Source organism: Acipenser ruthenus, chromosome 1 (assembly GCF_902713425.1).
Source record: "Acipenser ruthenus chromosome 1, fAciRut3.2 maternal haplotype, whole genome shotgun sequence".
Classification (NCBI taxonomy): Eukaryota; Metazoa; Chordata; class Actinopteri; order Acipenseriformes; family Acipenseridae; genus Acipenser; species Acipenser ruthenus.
Window position 1 is genome coordinate 49,830,702 of NC_081189.1, and position 19,438 is coordinate 49,850,139.

General features: G+C 37.4%; 1 protein-coding gene across 6 annotated transcripts in view; it reads left to right on the plus strand.

Annotated features, from left to right (window-relative positions):
• The window catches only part of LOC117420944 (mitochondrial nicotinamide adenine dinucleotide transporter SLC25A51-like), a 40,563-nt gene extending 21,983 nt beyond the window's left edge, over positions 1 to 18,580 (plus strand). For 4 of the 6 annotated variants that reach the window (XM_034034735.3, XM_034034736.3, XM_059025968.1 and 1 more), the window contains exon 2: positions 9,629 to 18,580. In XM_034034735.3, the coding sequence (XP_033890626.1) occupies positions 9,678 to 10,565 (888 nt within the window). In that variant the 5' untranslated portion in view covers positions 9,629 to 9,677 and the 3' untranslated portion in view covers positions 10,566 to 18,580. The remainder of the gene's footprint in view (positions 1 to 9,628) is intronic. The other 2 variants (XR_009329010.1, XR_009329011.1) reach the window with 2 other exon arrangements.
• Positions 18,581 to 19,438: the final 858 nt, after the last annotated feature.

The following is a 19,438-nucleotide window of genomic DNA, read 5'->3' on the forward strand; positions in this document are numbered from 1 at the left end:
ATATGGGTGACGTAGAGGGGTCCCCCTTTGTGAGAATCAAATTTGAAATAGGTGGCCAAAACCGATTTTTACCCTTGAAATACCAGAGTTACTTGTTCAATTTCTGCTACATTTGCGGGATATGAATAAGAAGCTGGAAAGGGAATAAGAAACCAACTTCAGGATCATTTGATACAAGGAGGTCCCCGCTTCAAATCCCAGCTCAGCCACTGGCTCGCTGTGTGTGATTCTCAGCAAGTCACTTAACCTCCTTGTGCTCCGTCCTTCAGAGGTCCTATTCTAAGTGACTCTTCAGCAACAGTTGTTGGTGCACAGTTCACCCCTAGTCTCTTAAATAGCTTTAGATAAAAGTCTACTAAATGACTAAATAATAATGAGCTTTAACTTATCTGCTAATTTTGATTTGGCACCTGCTGCTGAGGCTATAGTCGGGTTCAGCAGATGAAGACATGGAAAGCATCATGGGATCTCCAAACTTAAGAACATAAGAAAGTTTACAAACGAGAGGAGGCCATTCAGCCCATCTTGCTCATTTGGTTGTTAGTAGCTTATTGATCCCAGAATCTCATCAAGCAGCTTCTTGAAGGATCCCAGGGTGTCGGCTTCAACAACATTACTGGGGAGTTGGTTCCAGACCCTCACAATTCTCTGTGTAAAAAAGTGCCTCCTATTTTCTGTTCTGAATGCCCCTTTATCTAATCTCCATTTGTGACCCCTGGTCCTTGTTTCTTTTTTCAGGTCAAAAAAGTCGCCTGGGTCGACATTGTTTATACCTTTTAGGATTTTGAATGTTTGAATCAGATCGCCACGTAGTCTTCTTTGTTCAAGACTGAATAGATTCAATTATTTTAGCCTGTCTGCATACGACATGCCTTTTAAACCCGGGATCATTCTGGTTGCTCTTCTTTGCACTCTTTCTAGAGCAGCAATATCATTTTTGTAACGAGGTGACCAGAACTGAACACAATATTCTAGGTGAGGTCTTACTAATGCATTGTAAAGTTTTAACATTACTTCCCTTGATTTAAATTCAACACTTCTCACAATATATCTGAGCATCTTGTTGGCCTTTTTTATAGCTTCCCCACATTGTCTAGATGAAGACATTTCTGAGTCAACATAAACTCCTAGGTCTTTTTTCATAGTTCCCTTCTTCAATTTCAGTATCTCCCTTATGATATTTATAATGCACATTTTTTATTGCCTGCATGCAATACTTTACACTTTTCTCTATTAAATTTCATTTGCCATGTGTCTGCCCAGTTCTGAATGCTGTCTAGATCATTTTGAATGACCTTTGCTGATGCAACAGTGTTTGCCACTCCTACTAATTTTGTGTCGTCTCCAAATTTAACGAGTTTGCTTACTATACCAGAATCTAAATCATTAATGTAGATTAGGAATAGCAGAGGACCTAATACTGATCCCTGTGGTACACCACTGGTTACCTCGCTCCATGTTGAGGTTTCTCCTCTAATCAGTACTTTCTGTTTTCTACATGTTAACCACTCCCTAATCCATGTGCATGCATTTCCTTGAATCCCTACTGCGTTCAGTTTGAGAATTAATCTTTTATGCTGGACTTTGTCAAAAGCTTTCTGGAAATCTAAATAAACCATGTTGTATGCTTTGCAATTATCCATTTTCAGTGTTGCATCCTCAAAAAAGTCAAGTAGGTTAGTTACACGATCTTCCTTTCCTAAAACCATGCTGGCTGTCTCCCAGGATATTGTTACCATATAGGTAATTTTCCATTTTGGATCTTATTATAGTTTCCTTAAGTTTACAAATAATAGAAGTCAGGCTTATTAGTCTGTAGTTACCTGGTTCGGTTTTGTTTCCCTTTTTGTGGATCGGTATTACGTTTGCTATTTTCCAGTCTGTCGGTACAACCCCTGTGTCAAGAGACTGTTGCATGATCTTGGTTAGCGGTTTGTAAATAACTTCTTTCATTTCTTTGAGTACTATTGGGAGGATCTCATCCGGCCCAGGGGATTTGCTTATTTTAAGAGCTCCTAGTCCCTTTAACACTTCTGCCTCTGTTATGCTAAAGTTATTTAAAATTGGATAGGAACAGGTCGACATGTCCGTGTCCTCCTTTGTAAAAACCTGTGAAAAGTAATCATTTAATATATTTGCTATTTTTTTTTTCTTCATCTATGATTTTGCCATTTGTGTCTCTTAGACATTTAACCTCCTCTTTGAATGTTCTCTTGCTGTTATAATATTGGAAAAACATTTTGAAATTGGTTTTGGCCCCCTTAGCAATATTGATTTCTATCTTTCTCTTGGCTTTTCTAACTTCCTTTTTGACTTGTGTTAACAGTTTCAAGTACTCTTTCTGTGTACTTTTGTTTTTGGTCCCTTTTAAACGCTTGTAAAGTGTCTTTTTTCGCTGAATATTTTTTTAATTGATCTATTAAACCATTTTGGCCATTTTGTTTTAGATTTAGATTTGTCTACTTTTGGGATGTAATTGTTTTGCGCATCTAGTACTACATTTTTAAAAAACAGCCATCCTTTTTCTGTGGATGTTTTCTCTATTTTACTCCAATCTACTTCTGTTAGTCTCTGTTTCATACCTTCATAGTTTGCTTTACTAAAATTGTTAACCTTAGCTTTAGTCATTACTTTTTGGTTTTTAAAAATCACTTCAAATGAGACCATGTTGTGGTCTGAGTTTGCCAATGGCTCTCTGACCTCTGTTTTAGTTATTCTGTCTTCGTTATTTGAAAAGACTAAATCAAGGCATGCCTCCCCTCTAGTCGGTGCCATTACATTGGTCTGCATGTGCGAGTGAAATTTGCTATGACACAATGGCTGTAAAAAAATTCTGACTGTTACAAAATAGCTTTTCAGGCCCAGAAATTCAGTGACTATATGGACAAGTTATTTGTTTAAAAAAAAACAAACAGTTGGACAGGATTGTCGCTTCAGAAATTGCATTGATTTGCCACGGCGTACCATGATATAGCTACTGGTTTTCTGCCTTGCAAGTTTGAATGCTAGAAATGTGAAGAGCACAATAGTGTGTATACTGCTTGATTATTATTTGTACTGCGATCTGGTGATATTGTGTTACACTATTACAGTATACAGCAGTTTTGATAGACCTAGGCTGACTGGGTTTGGTCTGTGGAAAAGGTGGCAACCCTACACCTAGCTAACAATTTCATCCCGAAGGCTATAGTGAAAGTCTTTAAATTGGTACTTTAGTGAAGACCACATGTGTACGTAAGTACATTAATTATTGTAGATAGTAATTCAAACATTTTATTTGTGTCATCAGTGACCGTTTCAGGCGGTGCTTCATGATTGGCTAGTTGACACAGCTGAGAGACTTTTCCTCTGTCATCCCGTCTGGTGCTGTCCATGTCAGTTTCTCACCACACAGTACAGTAATCGCTCAGTAACGAGGTGCAAACAGGTGATTGACCAATCTGTATGAGCGTTTACGAAGGTGCTTTTGTTTAAAAAAACAAACAAAAAAAAAAAAAACATAAATCTAAATTTATACGTTGTTTGTTTTTAGCAAAATAAAATCTAAGCCTATTTTTAGGGATTCCAACTATTGTTGTTGATTCCAGCTTGGGCACTTCACATCAGGACTAGTTAGCACGATATTGTTAGTTTCTAACCCTATAAAGCATTTTCTATATAAACTAAATAAATACTAAATAAAAGTAAATAATTAAAGGTAAGTGGTGACCTGTGCATAGTAACACAGATTTTAATAAGAAGAAGAATGAAGATGGTGATTATGTAGTGCTTAACAACAGCAACGACGTAACAATAATAATAATAATAATAATAATAATAATAATGTTGCTCTTTAAAATACTTAGTTAATAAACAAAAAGGATTAAAGGAATTTGTAAAACAATTGAGATTGCAGTAAGTTGTATATATAAATGTATAACAATAAAATAATTTTGTTGAAAATATCAGTTCAAGCTGGAGATGTACCGGGCATCAAATCAGATTACTACTACAACAGATTACTACTACAACTGGTACCACACAAAAAAAAAAAATACTACTACTACATCTGTACAATTACTGTTAATAATAATAATAACAATAACACGGTTTGATATATAGGGATGTTCAATAACTCTGATCTGTAGATTTCAAAAGTCCAACTTCTGTTTTACAACAGAGTTGCCAGAGATCAGGGTGGTAACCAAACAAGACCTGTTTTGTAATGAGAGCCAATCTCTAGTATGTCCGATAGGAATGCATGAACGGGGTCATGTATTTATTTTCAGTCTTTTTGATCATTTCCAAGTCATGTCTGGTGTAGATTGACATTCGGCGACTTTGCTCACGTCCAGTGTGGATGCAGCTTAAATCAATAACTTTAGAAGCAATGCACTGTTTCATCTCCCTCAGCTCTCCACAATTTATTCTGCCAGTAAGCAGGAGCTGTGAATGTGTGTGGCAAAGTGGTAGATTGGTAGCAGGTGTATATCAGGTGCAGTGCGGATGCAGTAATTCCAATAACAAACAGACAACAAAGTACGGGTGAAATGAGGGTTTTAATGATTATAAATCCAATTGTCTGATGACCAGCCATAAAACAATAATGAGCTGGCAATACACGGCAATGTGTATTGCACAGTAATGAAAAAGGGTTGCAGTCCTGCAAACAATAAACACGGTACAAAACACACACAATTAAACACACACGATCACAGGTCCAAAGTGAGTGCTCTCAGTGCTTGTGGTTAAGTACAATATATATTACGTGCTGTTGGTGAAAAACAAGTGCTGTGGTGATCCGGCTTTGTGCTGGCCGTCTACTGCTATTTACCAAAAAAAAACACAGACAGTTACTAAACAGAAAATGCCAACAAAACACTCAAACTCTTTATTTTATTTTGGGGATATCTCCCGGTCCTTCCAGTCTCCTCGTATCTCTGAAACCCGAGCGAAGGAAAAGATTTACAATTCTCTGGCCCCTTTTATGCGATTATGCATGACCCCTTGGTAAAGGATTGCAGCTGACTCTATTGCCTGCAGCTGCTACCTCGTTTACCTTCCAGGTCAATATGTTCCTGCACCGGAGTCTCGCCTTTTTCCAGGCTGACTGACTTCCTGACCCAGGGAATGAACTGTCAGGCCAGCCTATCCAAAGCCTTTCCCTTTCGCTACATAGTGCCCTCACAGGTCGAGTGGGAGATTTACAACCAGAACTCATTATATTGCCATCACAATGTGGTATATGAAAAATGTATTTATTTTTTACTCTCAGAAGGCAGAAATGCACCCTAAAAATTACTAGTTACATTACTAGTTAAATTACATTACTAGTTTCTGTATTTTATTCATGCATGTTCTGATCCTTCAACAGTGGGGTTTTTATCCAGAAAATGTGACAGCAACTTTAATGGTTCACAGGTGGAGGCCAATGGTCGGGCAATTTCTTTCATCGGTGTAAACTGGGAGCTTCCACAGCACAGGGATTGAATACTTATGCAAGCAAGATATTTCAGTTTTTTATTTTTCTTAAATATTTCCCAACATAAAACCAATGTCACCTTACAATAATTGATTTTGAGCTTGTGTTTTAAAATAAAATATCAAACAGAACGAAATTTCAGTGTACCATTTGTAATTCAGTAATATGAGAGAATTGGTCAGGGGTCTGAATACTTTTACAAGGCACTGTGTGTGTGTGTGTATATATATATATATATATATATATATATATATATATATATATATATATATATATATGTGGATATTTGAATCCTGAGCCATTTGGAAAAACAGGCATAATATCATAGTAGTGACGTCAAAATGTGATAATTCCTCTAGAGGAAAATATACTTGAACTTTGACCCATTTGACTCCTCAAGACCATCACTCAAACACAAAATGTCTAATTTTCAATCACTCTACAACACCCACAGTACAGAAATGTTCATTAATGATCAACAAAATGAGAATACGTTAAAAACAATCATATAAAGCTGGTACATTCTTATCTCCGAGAAACTGGAGAGGAACAGAAAATTAAAATAAGGTAACGGCAATCATCCAAATAAAGCTGAAGCACTATGTACTGCTGAACCTTGTCTTTAATATTAGCATCACAAGGGTATCCATGTATTACAAAAAATAAGATTGGCCTTTTCAGTGAGGAAAACAATTCCATCTCGGGTTTCTGTGAGAGTTTCTAATTTACTCGACCTTCGGTCTCAATTTATGACGTCACAGAAACCCTAGATGGAATATATATATATATATATATATAGATATATATATATATATATATATATACACACACTACCGGTCAAAAGTTTTAGAACACCTCCATTTTTCCAGTTTTTATTGAAATTTACGCAGTTTAATGTCTCAATGTACTCTGAAATTGAAGCATAGAACAAATAAACAATTGGAGATAAAGAAATCATGGAATCGTTTTGTTTAACAAAATTTAATCTAAATTTTTGACTCATCAAAGTAGCCACCTTTTGCAGATATAACAGCCGAACACACTCGTGGCATTCTTTCTACAATGGAAATCAAATATTGTTCGGAAAGTTCTTCCCAACACTGTTGCAGAAGTTCCCACAAATGTGTTGCACTTGTAGGTTGCTTTGCTTTCACCCTTCTGTCCAGTTCATCCCAAACCAGCTCGATGGGGTTTAAGTCTGGAGACTGTGCTGGCCATTCCATGATTTGAAGCCTACCGTCTTGTTCTTTTCTTCTAAGGTAGTTCTGACATAGCCTGGAGGTATGTTTTGGGTCATTATCTTGCTGTAGGATGAACCCCTGACCAACTAGGCGTATACCAGAGGGTATTGCATGGCGCTGCAAAATGCTGTGGTAGCAGTTTTGGTTCAGGGTGCCACTCACTCTGTGCAAGTCGCCGACTCTGGATCCAGCAAAAGAGCCCCAGACCATCACGCTTCCTCCTCCATGTTTGACAGTTGGTGTCACACACCGAGGAACCATCCTTTCGCCTACTCGACGGCGTACAAAAACCCTGCGTGATGAACCGAAGATTTCAAATTTTGATTCATCGGTCCATAAGACCTTCTTCCAGTCTTCAGTAGTCCACTGGCGGTGCTTCATGGCCCAGGCAAGCCTCTTTTTCTTATTTTGCCATCTTAGCAATGGCTTTCTTACTGCCACTCGACCTGTCAAACCTGCAGCTCGAAGTCTTCTCTTCACAGTTGAAACTGAGACTTGCTTACTTCGACCAGTGTTAAGCTGTGCTTGAAGCTGTTGTCCTGTGAGCCGCCTATCACGCAAGCTGTTGACTCTCGGAAACTTGTCTTCTGATTCTGTTGTGGCTTTGGGTCTGCCAGACCTCTTCCTGTCAGAGTTTCCTCCAGTTTCCAAGTGCCTTTTGATGGTGTAGGAAACTGTACTCACTGACACCTTGGCTTTCTTTGCAATTTCTCTAAAGGAAAGACCTACACTTTTAAGGGTTATAATGGTCTGTCTGTCTTCCTTTGTTAATTGCCTTTTTCTCGCTATTATGAGAGCAATATACTACTTCCTGCAGTACAGTACTGTCCAAATAATGCTTAAGAGGGTGTAGTAACACAGTCTGTTCCAACACTGCTTTTATACAGACAGAGGGTTTGTAAGTAATCAACAAAAGTTGGGACACCTGTAGGAATTGTTAGCATCAACTTTCAAGGCTTAATTTACTTCCATGCTGCAGAACAGCTGTAAGTTGTTAACTCATTACTTGTTCCCTGAAAAAGGTCTTTTTGTATAACTCTGAAATGTACATTATTTTTCAGTTTTTGGTAACCTGAACTTTTTTTTTTAACCTCTGGCAGTTTACCGCTTACCTTTGTACCATTTCAGGTTATTCACTGGACTTGAACTGCTTAAATTTCAATAAAAACTGGAAAAATGGGGGTGTTCTAAAACTTTTGACCGGTAGTGTATATATACACACACACATTTAATTTTTTTAATCAGTGTATTGACTGAAAGCAGTGTCACATAATTTGCTATTTACAAACTGGAGAACCAACAAAAATTAGGCCTATCTGTATGCATTATGCATGAAGCACTGTTAATAGGAAGGATTATATATAATTTTAGTCAAGGTGTAGATATCGATACAAGATATGTATTACAAATTTTCTAAAGGCTTACCTGTGCCTTCTCTAATGGCACATTCTAAGCAACTACTGCGATTGACTAAGTCTATGTGACGAAGTGCCCGCCCCTGTGTGTATTTTGTGTGTTATGTGTTGTATGTTGCGTGTGTTAATGTTGGTGTATAGTCATTGGTACACGGGATATAAACGGGTCTGTGTTTCACGTGTATTTAAAAATGTAGATTTATATTTAGGCACGAGGAGGGCACAAATTACTTCACGTGCTGGTTAAATGTAATATGTGAGCACGGGGTTGCACAGAATTAATTCACGTGCTGGGATTCAAGTGAATAATTAATTAGTAATTGAATCCCAGCACAGTAGTGTATATATAGACGCACATTTCTTTCACTCTGGGTTGGGTGTTCGGTGAGTGGAGAACGGGATTGGAGACAGAGGTATTTGTGGAAAGTAATAATAGTAAAAATAGTGTTTTCACTCACCGTGTTTGTTCGTTTGTCTGTGCATCCACCGTTTGTGTGTTAGTACGTTTTGTTTGTCCTTTTATTTGGCCTCAAGTGCCGTGCCCTGTGTTTTGTCTGTTAAAACCCTTTATTTTCTGTTCTGTTTATTAAATGCTGAGCGAAAGCATTCGCTCAGCTTCACCAAACCACACCTCTCTGTCTGTTTATTTCCTGCTTGTGGTCTGACGCCATCTTTGTGACAGTCTGCCACTCCCTTATATTTAGAATCAGCCCATGCTGCGTGCTCACTGTCATGCTCGAGCTTCTAATGGTTAACATAGGGGTGTGTATCATTTCACCTAAATACAGTATGTTTTTGATGGGTGAATAAAAGGAAAATAAAATACTTAGATTTTTATGGCAATCAGAAGATCAAGTTGAAGCAAGATGATTGTCTTTGTTGCCTGGGAATCTTGTGTCGCAAATGGAATGGAAAATTACAACCGATTTATAAAAGCATACATGTACAATTAATAGAAAATGTGAGGTGACATTAGAATTGTGTTTGGTGTCCTTTCTGTTTGTTTCCTTTAAAAAAAAAAAAAAAGTAAACTAGAACCAGTAACTTGAAAATAAGTGTAACTTTTTTTTTTTTTTAAATCGCTTTTCAGATCAGAAAAGAATTGAGAGCCAGCAGTGTGCTTGTCTGTCAGTTTCTCCTGGTTGTCAGTAAAACATGTTGGGTACTACGCCATAGAACAGCCCCCAGCATTATGGAGAATTTATAGTGTAAACAGTGACAGTTCAAGTGTACTGTCTTAAAACAGAAAATTAAAGTGCTTCCATTTTTGGAGCGTTGATCATGCTGTACAAGCAGAAAAGGCTGCTGAAGTGTCTCCGAGCACAGCAATATTGAGTTCTAGTCTAGTCTGCTGTAGTGTAATGTGTAGTAATAGTTGTCTGACCATTTTCAATGCAATTATGACATCAGAGAGCTGTAGCGATTAAGAATCTACTTGCTGAGCCCCCTTTCTTGCATTTTGAGGTTTCATGTCCTAATTACAACTCCCTTTTCTTTCTTTCTGTTCCTAGGTGTGATGAGAAGATGACCAGCTAACGCCACTCTACACCCTTATCCGTGATGGATTCCGAAGCACAACAGAAGCGACCAAAGGAGCTGGTCCTGCCAGGCTCCCCCGGGCAAAGACTAGCTGGCATGGCCAGCGCCAAGCACTACATGTGTGGATTTTGTGCTGCCTTCACCAACATTGCTGTCACTTTCCCCATCCAGAAGGCCTTGTTCCGCCAGCAGCTCTATGGAGTGCGGACCCGGGATGCTGTGCGCCAGCTGCAGCGTGATGGTCTGCGTAACCTCTATCGGGGCATCCTACCGCCGCTCATGCAGAAAACCACCACCCTGGCTCTGATGTTTGGCCTCTACGAGGACTTTTCCAGTCTTCTGCTCCGGCACACTAGCGCACCAGAGCTGCTGACCCGCAGCATGGCAGCTGTGCTGGCGGGGACCACCGAAGCCATCCTGACTCCTTTCGAAAGGATCCAGACCCTGCTGCAGGACTACAAGCATCACAACCGCTTCAACAATACCTTTCATGCCTTCCGTGAGCTCCAGCACTACGGCTTCAGGGAGTACTATCGAGGGCTGGTGCCCATCCTGCTGAGGAACGGCCCCAGCAACGTGCTCTTCTTTGGCTTGCGAGGTCCAATCAAAGAGTGCTTGCCACATGCCAACACAAACAGTGCCCACCTGATCAACGACTTCATCTGCGGGGGCCTGCTGGGGGCTATGCTTGGCTTCCTCTTTTACCCCGTCAATGTGGTGAAGGCGCGTATGCAGTCAAAGGTAGGCGGAGACTTCCAGTCCTTCCGCGTTGTTTTCCTTACTATCTGGAGGGAGCGGGAGGGCAAGGTGACGCACCTCTTCAGGGGCGCTCACCTCAATTACCACCGCTCCATCTTGTCATGGGGCATCATTAATGCCACCTACGAACTCTTGCTGAAGCTGCTCTGAATAAAAAATGGGGACTGTCATTAAACCAGGATGGAAAAAAGTTTGTGTCTGGGAGCAATTCATTTGTGGAGGAAGAAAACTGTTAGTGCTCAGGGTCCAGGGGATTCAAACCCCACCTGCACACCCAGATGGATCTGCTTTCAAGGTTTAGCTGTCCAGTTAGTTGGTTGGCTTCTTGTTTTTAGGACTGGCCAAGTTCAGTGGAAGGAGGTGTTTAACATGTGTACTGCAATTTCTGGACATTTCCTTGACGGGAATTATGGGATTTGTAACATTTAACAAAGCAGACAGGACATTTTTTTATGTCTACATCACACACCACTGTGAATAGTTACAGTAGGCTGGGTTTTAACCTGGATCTTAATCCACCATCATCCTAAAGTCATGAGTGGCAAAGGAATAAAAACAGAAAAGTCTACACATGACCACTTTAAATTCTTTCAGTAGCAAGAAAGGACACAAAGGGAAACTACATTTGCAAATTGCTTTTGAAGGTTGCCAAATCAAATTTAAGGTATGGCCATATGTTACTAAAAATGGACAGTATAAATATTGCGCTCCTCTATATTAAGCATTTTTATGTCAAGCACACATTGTTGGGCAGATTTTCTGCCAGTCAGATTTAACATTTTCGAAGACATTAGAAAATGTGACCACACTTTTAAAGTAAATGGCACTTTTTGCGTGTTTAAAGATTGGGGAATTTTGTGAACTTCTGAAGGACTGCTTAGAATGCTAGTCAAGTCGAAGCTGCCAGCAGTGTCATGCAGATCTCTGTTTTCTGTATTAACAGAATAGGGGCTCATACCAAGAGTTTAACAGTGTTTGCAAGGCTAACTGAGCCCTAAGATTAAGGACTAAATTTCTAATCCCAGTAGCGGTAATCTGTGGTTCTTTGGTCAGTGAGTTCTGTTTTGGACTCTTTGTAAACAGCGTCTCAATCCAAAAGAGAATACCAACCTGAAAGCCATGGCTACGAGGTTTAGAGCCTTAAAGCCAGAACACAAAAAGCAGACCATTCCTGGCTTGAAAATCTTGTTTTGAAAACCTGTATTGTGGTGTGTTTTTTTTCTTTGTTTGTTTTAAGAATAAAAATTAAATCGATATAAATACCACCACTGGTTAAACGGATACATTATAAAGGACCAAGGTTATGAAAATCTAAAATATCCAACAGTGCTTCTGTCGTAATTTAAAGATTTTAAACTGTTCAGAGCAATTGACTAGATCATGTTGTATTGACTTCTCCACCCCTATAATGGTACATTCAAAACCAACATGCAACATTTGCTTTACCTTGAGAGTTTACAGTAGTACTAAAGTGTGTGTGTGTGTGTATGTGTATATATATGTGTATATATATATATATATATATATATATATATATATATATATATATATATATATATATATATATATATAAAATATGTTTTCTGAAATGTGTGTCTGTTTTTTTAGTACCATTTGTAAATTAAATATTACAATTGAGTAAAGAATGCATTTTAAAGAACATGTTTAAAAATGATTGGAAGAATCTGTAAAAATGGCGCAAAGTTGTTACCTGGACTTTCTTGATCTTTTAAATAATTTCAGCTGTATTTAAGCATAATACTCTTCAGAAGACAAGATGATAATGTGTAATCTATCTGCAAGGTGTGCTTGTTTTTGTGCTGTTTTTTGGTGCAGGTCCCTTTTTATTGTCTACTACATAAATTCGATGTTAATCAACAGGTGTTAATATTGAAAGAGCTTTATTATTGAACAAAGTTTAAAACTGAGACAATTTCACATTCACATACAGTTGTAGGCAAAAGTTGACATACCCCCAATGGAAATGTATAAATTCTAGAAACAAAGAATTTTAGGAAAAATCTTTTGCTTTTGTGGATGAGGAAAAAGTTACAAGAAATAGATGTCTACAGTTATTAATTTAAGCTATTTTTTTTTTTTTGCAAAACTCCAAAAATGCTAATTCAAAAGTATTCATACCCTTTGATGCTATGATAGTATTGTCAACAGGATGTTAGAAATTTCAATATGATAATGCAGAACCTAATTCTAGAGAAGTCTAGAAAATGGATTGTAAGTGAACATTCGTAGAGTATAAGGGTGATTCTCACCAACTGGCTGTAAAACCATGTCCGTGGTGGATATCTTTTTAAGAATGCATAATTGTAACAAAAAAAATATAATCATTGCAAAGGAGAAGGACAATTCTTTGCTATTAGTAAACAAAAATGTATTGTTTTTCCTCATTTTTCACATTTTTAACACTTTTTCCACTTTAAATCTCATTACCGTAATGCGTCCGAAGTTTTTTTTTTTTATCTTTCTTAAGCATTTGTTCATGAAAAAAATAAGAAATGTCACTGACATAAATATGTATCTTGTTCAGAATTGTTCATAATTTACTATAATCTTTGGGTTAAAAAAGTACACCTTAAAATTATTGATTTTTTTGGAGAAAAACTACGTGTCCGAAGCAATTTGTCTCATTACCGTAACAATTGTTCAAGTTTCTCCAGAGAATCCAGGAAGTATTTAAATCAAGTTTTATTTACCCATGATGCACCAGCAAGGAGGCAAGCTTCAAGATGGACACAAGGTGAGAACATGTGCTCTGTCTTTTTCTTTTAAATTCAGTTTACCTTGGTATATCCTATGTTTTACAGTTTTGAATCTTATTACCGTAATTTGTAAAATCTAAGAAATGAATTAGATTTAAGAAAAAATTAACTGGCCTTAAAAGAGCCTTAAAAATGCCTGAGATTTCAAAGTAAAAATTTCTCAAAGTCAAAGTGGCTGACACATTTTATTTACAGAATTAAGGTAGGCCTTCTCATTACCATGTCAGTTATGAGACCTGTTACAGTAATGAGAGGTAGAATTACGGTAATGGTAACTATAAGGCATATTATACAAAACAGTTGTATTTATAGTATTATATATACATTGCATCATAGATTATTGGTGAATTTATTTATTTTTTTTAGCTTTTTTAAATTTAGGCATTAAAAACATTGTTTTGTTTAGATTGACAGACAGTGTAAGAAAGAGAGCAGCTGCACGAGCAAGGGTACAGAAGCACAGAGGAAAGATCTACAGTAGTGCTGAGCTTTTAGAGGAATACAGAATAAAGGAAAGAGAAAGGTAGTTTCAGAAAGGAAGACATTTTCTATTTAAAGATAAAGGTTTTCATATCAGTCTCTATATATACAGTGCCATGAAAAAGTATTTGCCCCCTGTCTGATTTTCTGCATTTTTGCACATTTTTCACATTGTATTTGGTCAGATTACTTTTGTGGATTGTAGTAGTATATAGAGGGAGTCTGAGAGAAAAAAATGACACCAAAGTTTGGTGCTTCTTTCATTTGTTTGGTGTGCAAGGTAATCAAACATGCAATCTTCAGGGGTGAAAAAGTTATTGTCTCCCCCTAGTTAACTCAACCCAATTAAAGGGATAATTAGGGTCAGCTGTTTGAGTACTTTGGTTAACAACCAGGCCTGATTTGGGCCAGCCCTGCCCAATATAAATCTGACTAACTTTGGCCCTTACCATCAGAGTGAAGTTGTCAGCACACAGGTTCTAGAGGCACATCATGCCACGAACAAAAACAATTCCTGAAGACCTCCAGGAAAAAAGTTGTTGATGCCTATCAGTCTGGAAAGGGTTACAACGCCATTTCTAAGGCTCTGGGGCTCCACCGAACCACAGTCAGAGCCATATTGTCCAAATGGAGAAAGTTTGGGACAGTAGTGAATCTTCCCAGGAGTGGCGTCCTGCCAAAATCTCTCGAAGAGCAAGGCGTAAAATCGTCCAGGAAGTCACAAAGAACCCTAGAACAACATCCAGGGATCGGCAGGCCTCTCTCGCCTCGGCTAAGGTCAGTGTTCATGACTCCACCATCAGAAACACACTGGGCAAAAATGGGATTCATGGCAGAGTAGCAAGGCGGAAACCATTGCTCACCAAGAAGAACATGAATGCTCGTCTCAAGTTTGCCAAAAAGCACCTGGATGATCCTCAAGAGTTCTGGAACAATGTTCTATGGACAGATGAGTCAAAAGTGGAACTTTTTGGCTGACATGGGCCCCGTTATGTCTGGCGAAAACCAAACACTGCATTCCACAGTAAGAACCTCATACCAACGGTCAAGCATGGTGGTGGTAGTGTCATGGTTTGGGGATGCTTTGCTGCATCAGGACCTGGACGCCTTGCCATCATTGAAGGAACCAATGAATTCTGCTCTGTATCAGAGAATTCTACAGGAGAATGTCAGGCCATCTGTCTGTGAGCTGAAGCGCAGCTGGGTCATGCAGCAAGACAATGATCCGAAACACACAAGCAAGTCTACATCAGAATGGTTGAAATTTAAAGTTTTGGAATGGCCTAGTCAAAGTCCAGACCTAAGCCCCATTGAGATGTGGCAGGACCTGAAACGAGCAATTCATGCTCGAAACCCACAAATGTCACTGAGTTGAAGCAGTTCTGCATGGAGGAGTGGGCCAAAATTCCTCCACGGCGCTGTGAGAGACTAATCAATAACTACAGGAAGCGTTTGGTTGCAGTTATTGCTGCTAAAGGCATAACCAGTTATTGAGTCTAAGTGGGCGATTACTTTTTTACACGGGGGCATTGGGTGTTGCATAACTTCCTTTAATAAATAAATGAAATATGTATCATTTTTTTGTGTTATTTGTTCACTCAGGATCCCTTTTATCTAATATTAGGTTTTGGTTGAAGATCTGATAACATTCAGTGTCAAAAAAATGCAGAAAATCAGACAGGGGCAAATACTTTTTCATGGCACTGTATATGGATCATTCTCCAGTTCTTTGTACCAAAAGTAGGAACACATGGTCAAAATTTACAGTTTATGATTTTTATGTGTATGCAATGTCCAAAACACCTACAATATTTTAGAACAATATTTGTTTAATAATATATATACTCTTGATCAAATGTTACAGTGCCTATTGGTACACAGAACTGGAGAATGACCCGTATATATATTTTTTATTATTATTATTATTATTATTTATTTCTTAGCAGACGCCCTTATCCAGGGCGACTTACAATTGTTACGTTATTTTGACATACAATTACCCATTTATACAGTTAGGTTTTTACTGGAGCAATCTAGGTAAAGTACCTTGCTCAAGGGTACAACAGCAGTGTCCCCCACTGGGGATTGAACCCACAACCCTCCGGTCAAGAGTCCAGAGCCCTAACCACTACTCCACACTGCTGCCCCTATGATATATGATTTACTTCCATCAGAGGCCATTAGGGTTTTGTTAATAACATGTCATAAATCTACAGTAAAGGTCAGTCAATACCAGGTTTATGGCATGTTACTAATACTTTATAATATTCCATGTATAAAGCATTTATAAATGTTATTTGCACTCCCTAATCTAAAATGTTAACAAAAAAAACAATGCAGTCTAATATTTTTATTTATTTTTTAAAAACTATTTTTAGATACCAAAGAAGAAAGCGCAATTGACTTTTAAAATCAGCCAAAGAAATGCAAAAAAAGATCATCAAAAGCAGAAGTAGAAATGGAGGGAAAATTCAGCACGCTATTATGAGAAGAAAAAAAAATCTAAATGCCATTCTAAATATTACGCCACCATCACCTGAAGTTGATGCAATGAGCCGGGCTGGAGATAACATATTCTTCAATCCCAGTTTAAAATTTCCTGATAAAATCTGGTACTATAGAGAAGACAACAGACATAATTCCTGAACCTTTACCTGCTACATCTTCAGCCAGGCACTTCTGTGTTGTACCTGAAATTTGGGCTAAACATCAATACGAGGCGAAGTGATCTGGAATTATATTGAACATGGGGATAGGAGATCTCACTGTTAGATTTGGTGCTCTCTGTACTGCATTACTTCTGTCTTTTAAACAGTTTTGTTTACAGTTAATGTTTGTTGCTTTGAGGAATAGGGGTTGTTTTCACATAGGTTATAGTGAAATTAATTAGTACTAGATGTTCAAATACTGTATGACAATGAAGAGAAAAAAACAAGCTATAATAACAGCATAAAAAATAAACATTAAAAGACAAATGTACTCAGGCTTTGGTAAATACATTTGCGAATACTGTTCAAATACTTTAAGATTGTATTTACCCCTATTTATCGAGGAAAGCTCTTCAATTACACTTCTACCTATTACCATCTATTTGAACTCACCTGTTCATGATCTTGTCAGCCTCTTCAGAACTCCTCTACATCAATATATGTGTGTTTTAATATCCATAATTAAACAAGTAAGTAAAACAAAAGAAGACTTTATAAGTAATTTTATCACAAAATTGCCAAAGAAATATATAATTCTTTGTTTTCAATGTAAAAATGAATTGGTTACGGTAATGAGATTTTGTTTTGCTTAATCACATAAAATGTTAAAAAAATACAAAATTAAAGTATTTGAATTATAAAATGTACTTACATAATATACTTGAGACTTTGTTCAAAGCATTTAACATAAATTGTTGGTGGAAAATGTCTTTTTCATTTTTGCAAATGAAAAACACAAACAGACAAGATTTGGTGAGAATCACCCGTAAAAGTGTTAGGCATAGGATGATTGTTGTCATTACCAATAAGTCAATATTGGGAGAAGTAAAGAGCTATCCAAAGACCTTAGGCAGAAAATGTGTTTATTGTCATAAAGCTGGAGAAGGATACAAGAAGATTTGCAAACATTTGAGTATCCCAATTTCAACTATTGTTTCTATTATCAAGAAGTACAAAACTCATGGTACTGTCACAACGCTCCCTTGGGCTGGAAGAAAGAAGGTTCTTTCACCAAGAAGTAGAATAATTGTGAGGAAGGTTAATAACAATCTGAGATTGACTGCCAAAGATATTCAAAGTGAATTGCAAGTGGGGCTGGGGTTTCCATTTCAATCATAGGTCAAGTATTGCATAGTGAAGGTCTCAATGGTCGCAGGCCAAGGAAAAAGCCACTCTTAGGAATCGTCACAAGGACAATCTCTTAAAGTTTGCAAAACGGCATTTGAATGATGGATATGAGTTCTGGTCAAAGAGTTTGTGGAGTGATGAAACAAAAAATGTAGCTATTTGGTCACGCTGATAGTCGTTACGTTTGGAGAAAGAAAAGAACACCATACCTACTGTCAAGCATGGTGGTGGTAAATTCCTTCTATGGGGCTGTTTTTCGTCGGAGTTTGAATGAACTGGAACTTTTGCGTTGAAGAATGGTCAAAAATCATTAAAATCATGCCAAAAGCTCATTGACAAATATCCTAATCATTTAAAAGAGATTATTATTGCTAAAGGTGCCTCAACTAGCTATTAATTTAATTTCTTGTCAGGATATGAATACTTTTGAATTGGCATTTTTGGAGTTTGCTGAAATAAATAATTGTAAATAATCTATTCTTTTTTCCCTCATCCACAAAAGCAAAACTTTTGCTACAAAAGATTTTTCCTATAATTATTTGTTTGAATAGTTTCTATAAATTATAAATTTCCATTGAGGTATGTAAACTTTTGACTACAACTATGTAAAATGTACTAGAACTATGCAGTGATTTTAGGGTAAGGCAGAGCTGTAAAGCCGGGTCCACACCTGAGCAACCCAATTGCTCCTGAAATCGCGCAACTCAGTTGCGAGCAATTGCTGTGTCCACATCTGAGCAATTACTTGTGCAACGAGGTTCCTGCATCTACAAGTTTCATTTTTTTATGATAACTGAGGTGACAGGTTTTTTTAACATTTTTATTGCATCTATAAGGTGAAGGAGTTTTTTTTGGTTTTGACAACTGAGTTGACACGTTTTTGTTTTGTTTTTTTGTCCGGTGTTTACAAGTTTAGAATTGTATTTATTTTATTTATTTTTTGACAACTGAGGTGACACTTTTTTGATCAGGTCGTAATGTGTCCAGTAATTAATGAGGAAGAGTTGGCTTTTATTATTTTTTCAACTGTTATTTTAAATGCCATATTCCATAAAAAAAAAAAAAAAACAAAGCCACGTAAAAGCTGGATGAAACCGTTTAATTGTATCGCTGACATTTTTTTAAAATTAGAGCTTCGTTATGACAGGATATGCAAGCCATGCAGTCAGCATTATAAGAACCAATCAGAGTTCGCGAATTGCCACGTGCTCGCCTATGTCTACAGAAGTCTCTCAGGAGGTTGCTTGGAAAGTAGAGCACGGTTCTACTTCAAGCAACTGATTGCGCAACTGCTCGCAGGGACGTCCACATATAAGTGACTTGGTTGCATGCCACTGATCGCTCAGGTGTGGACCTAGCGTAAGGTACTTACGAAAAGTCTCAACAATGGAAAACATTGCATTCAGAACTGAACCTATTTACTGTTGATACTTTAGTTGAGGTTTTAATATTAACCTCTCTTAAAATAACCTTTATCATTGAAATAATTATTTAAAAAAATAAAAATGTACAAAAAATCATTCCAGTGTTAATAGCTATTGCATAATTCTTATTTCAATTTAAAATATGAACATTGTGTACTGCCAGGATCAGGCTTTTGATTGCTCTAGGATCATCAGTTCAGTACAAAAGGATCTTACTCTAAGAAATATTGTTGCTTTCTCCTTTTATTAAAAACTGAATCATTTAAAAAAAAAAATGTTCTGTTGTCTGCAAATTATTTTGTATCTTTAAAAAAAAATAGCTATCTCTATCTTTATCTATCGCTGTACATTGTACATATCCGATAAAATACAGTTTCTTACCTCGTATGATAAACTCCACACACAAGTTGAACTCCCAGTTTCCATATTGCTTGGTCAGGAGAAAACAAACCTTATCTCTTTCCCAGAGATCCTCTTTGTAATCTTTTCCAACACCAAATCCCATG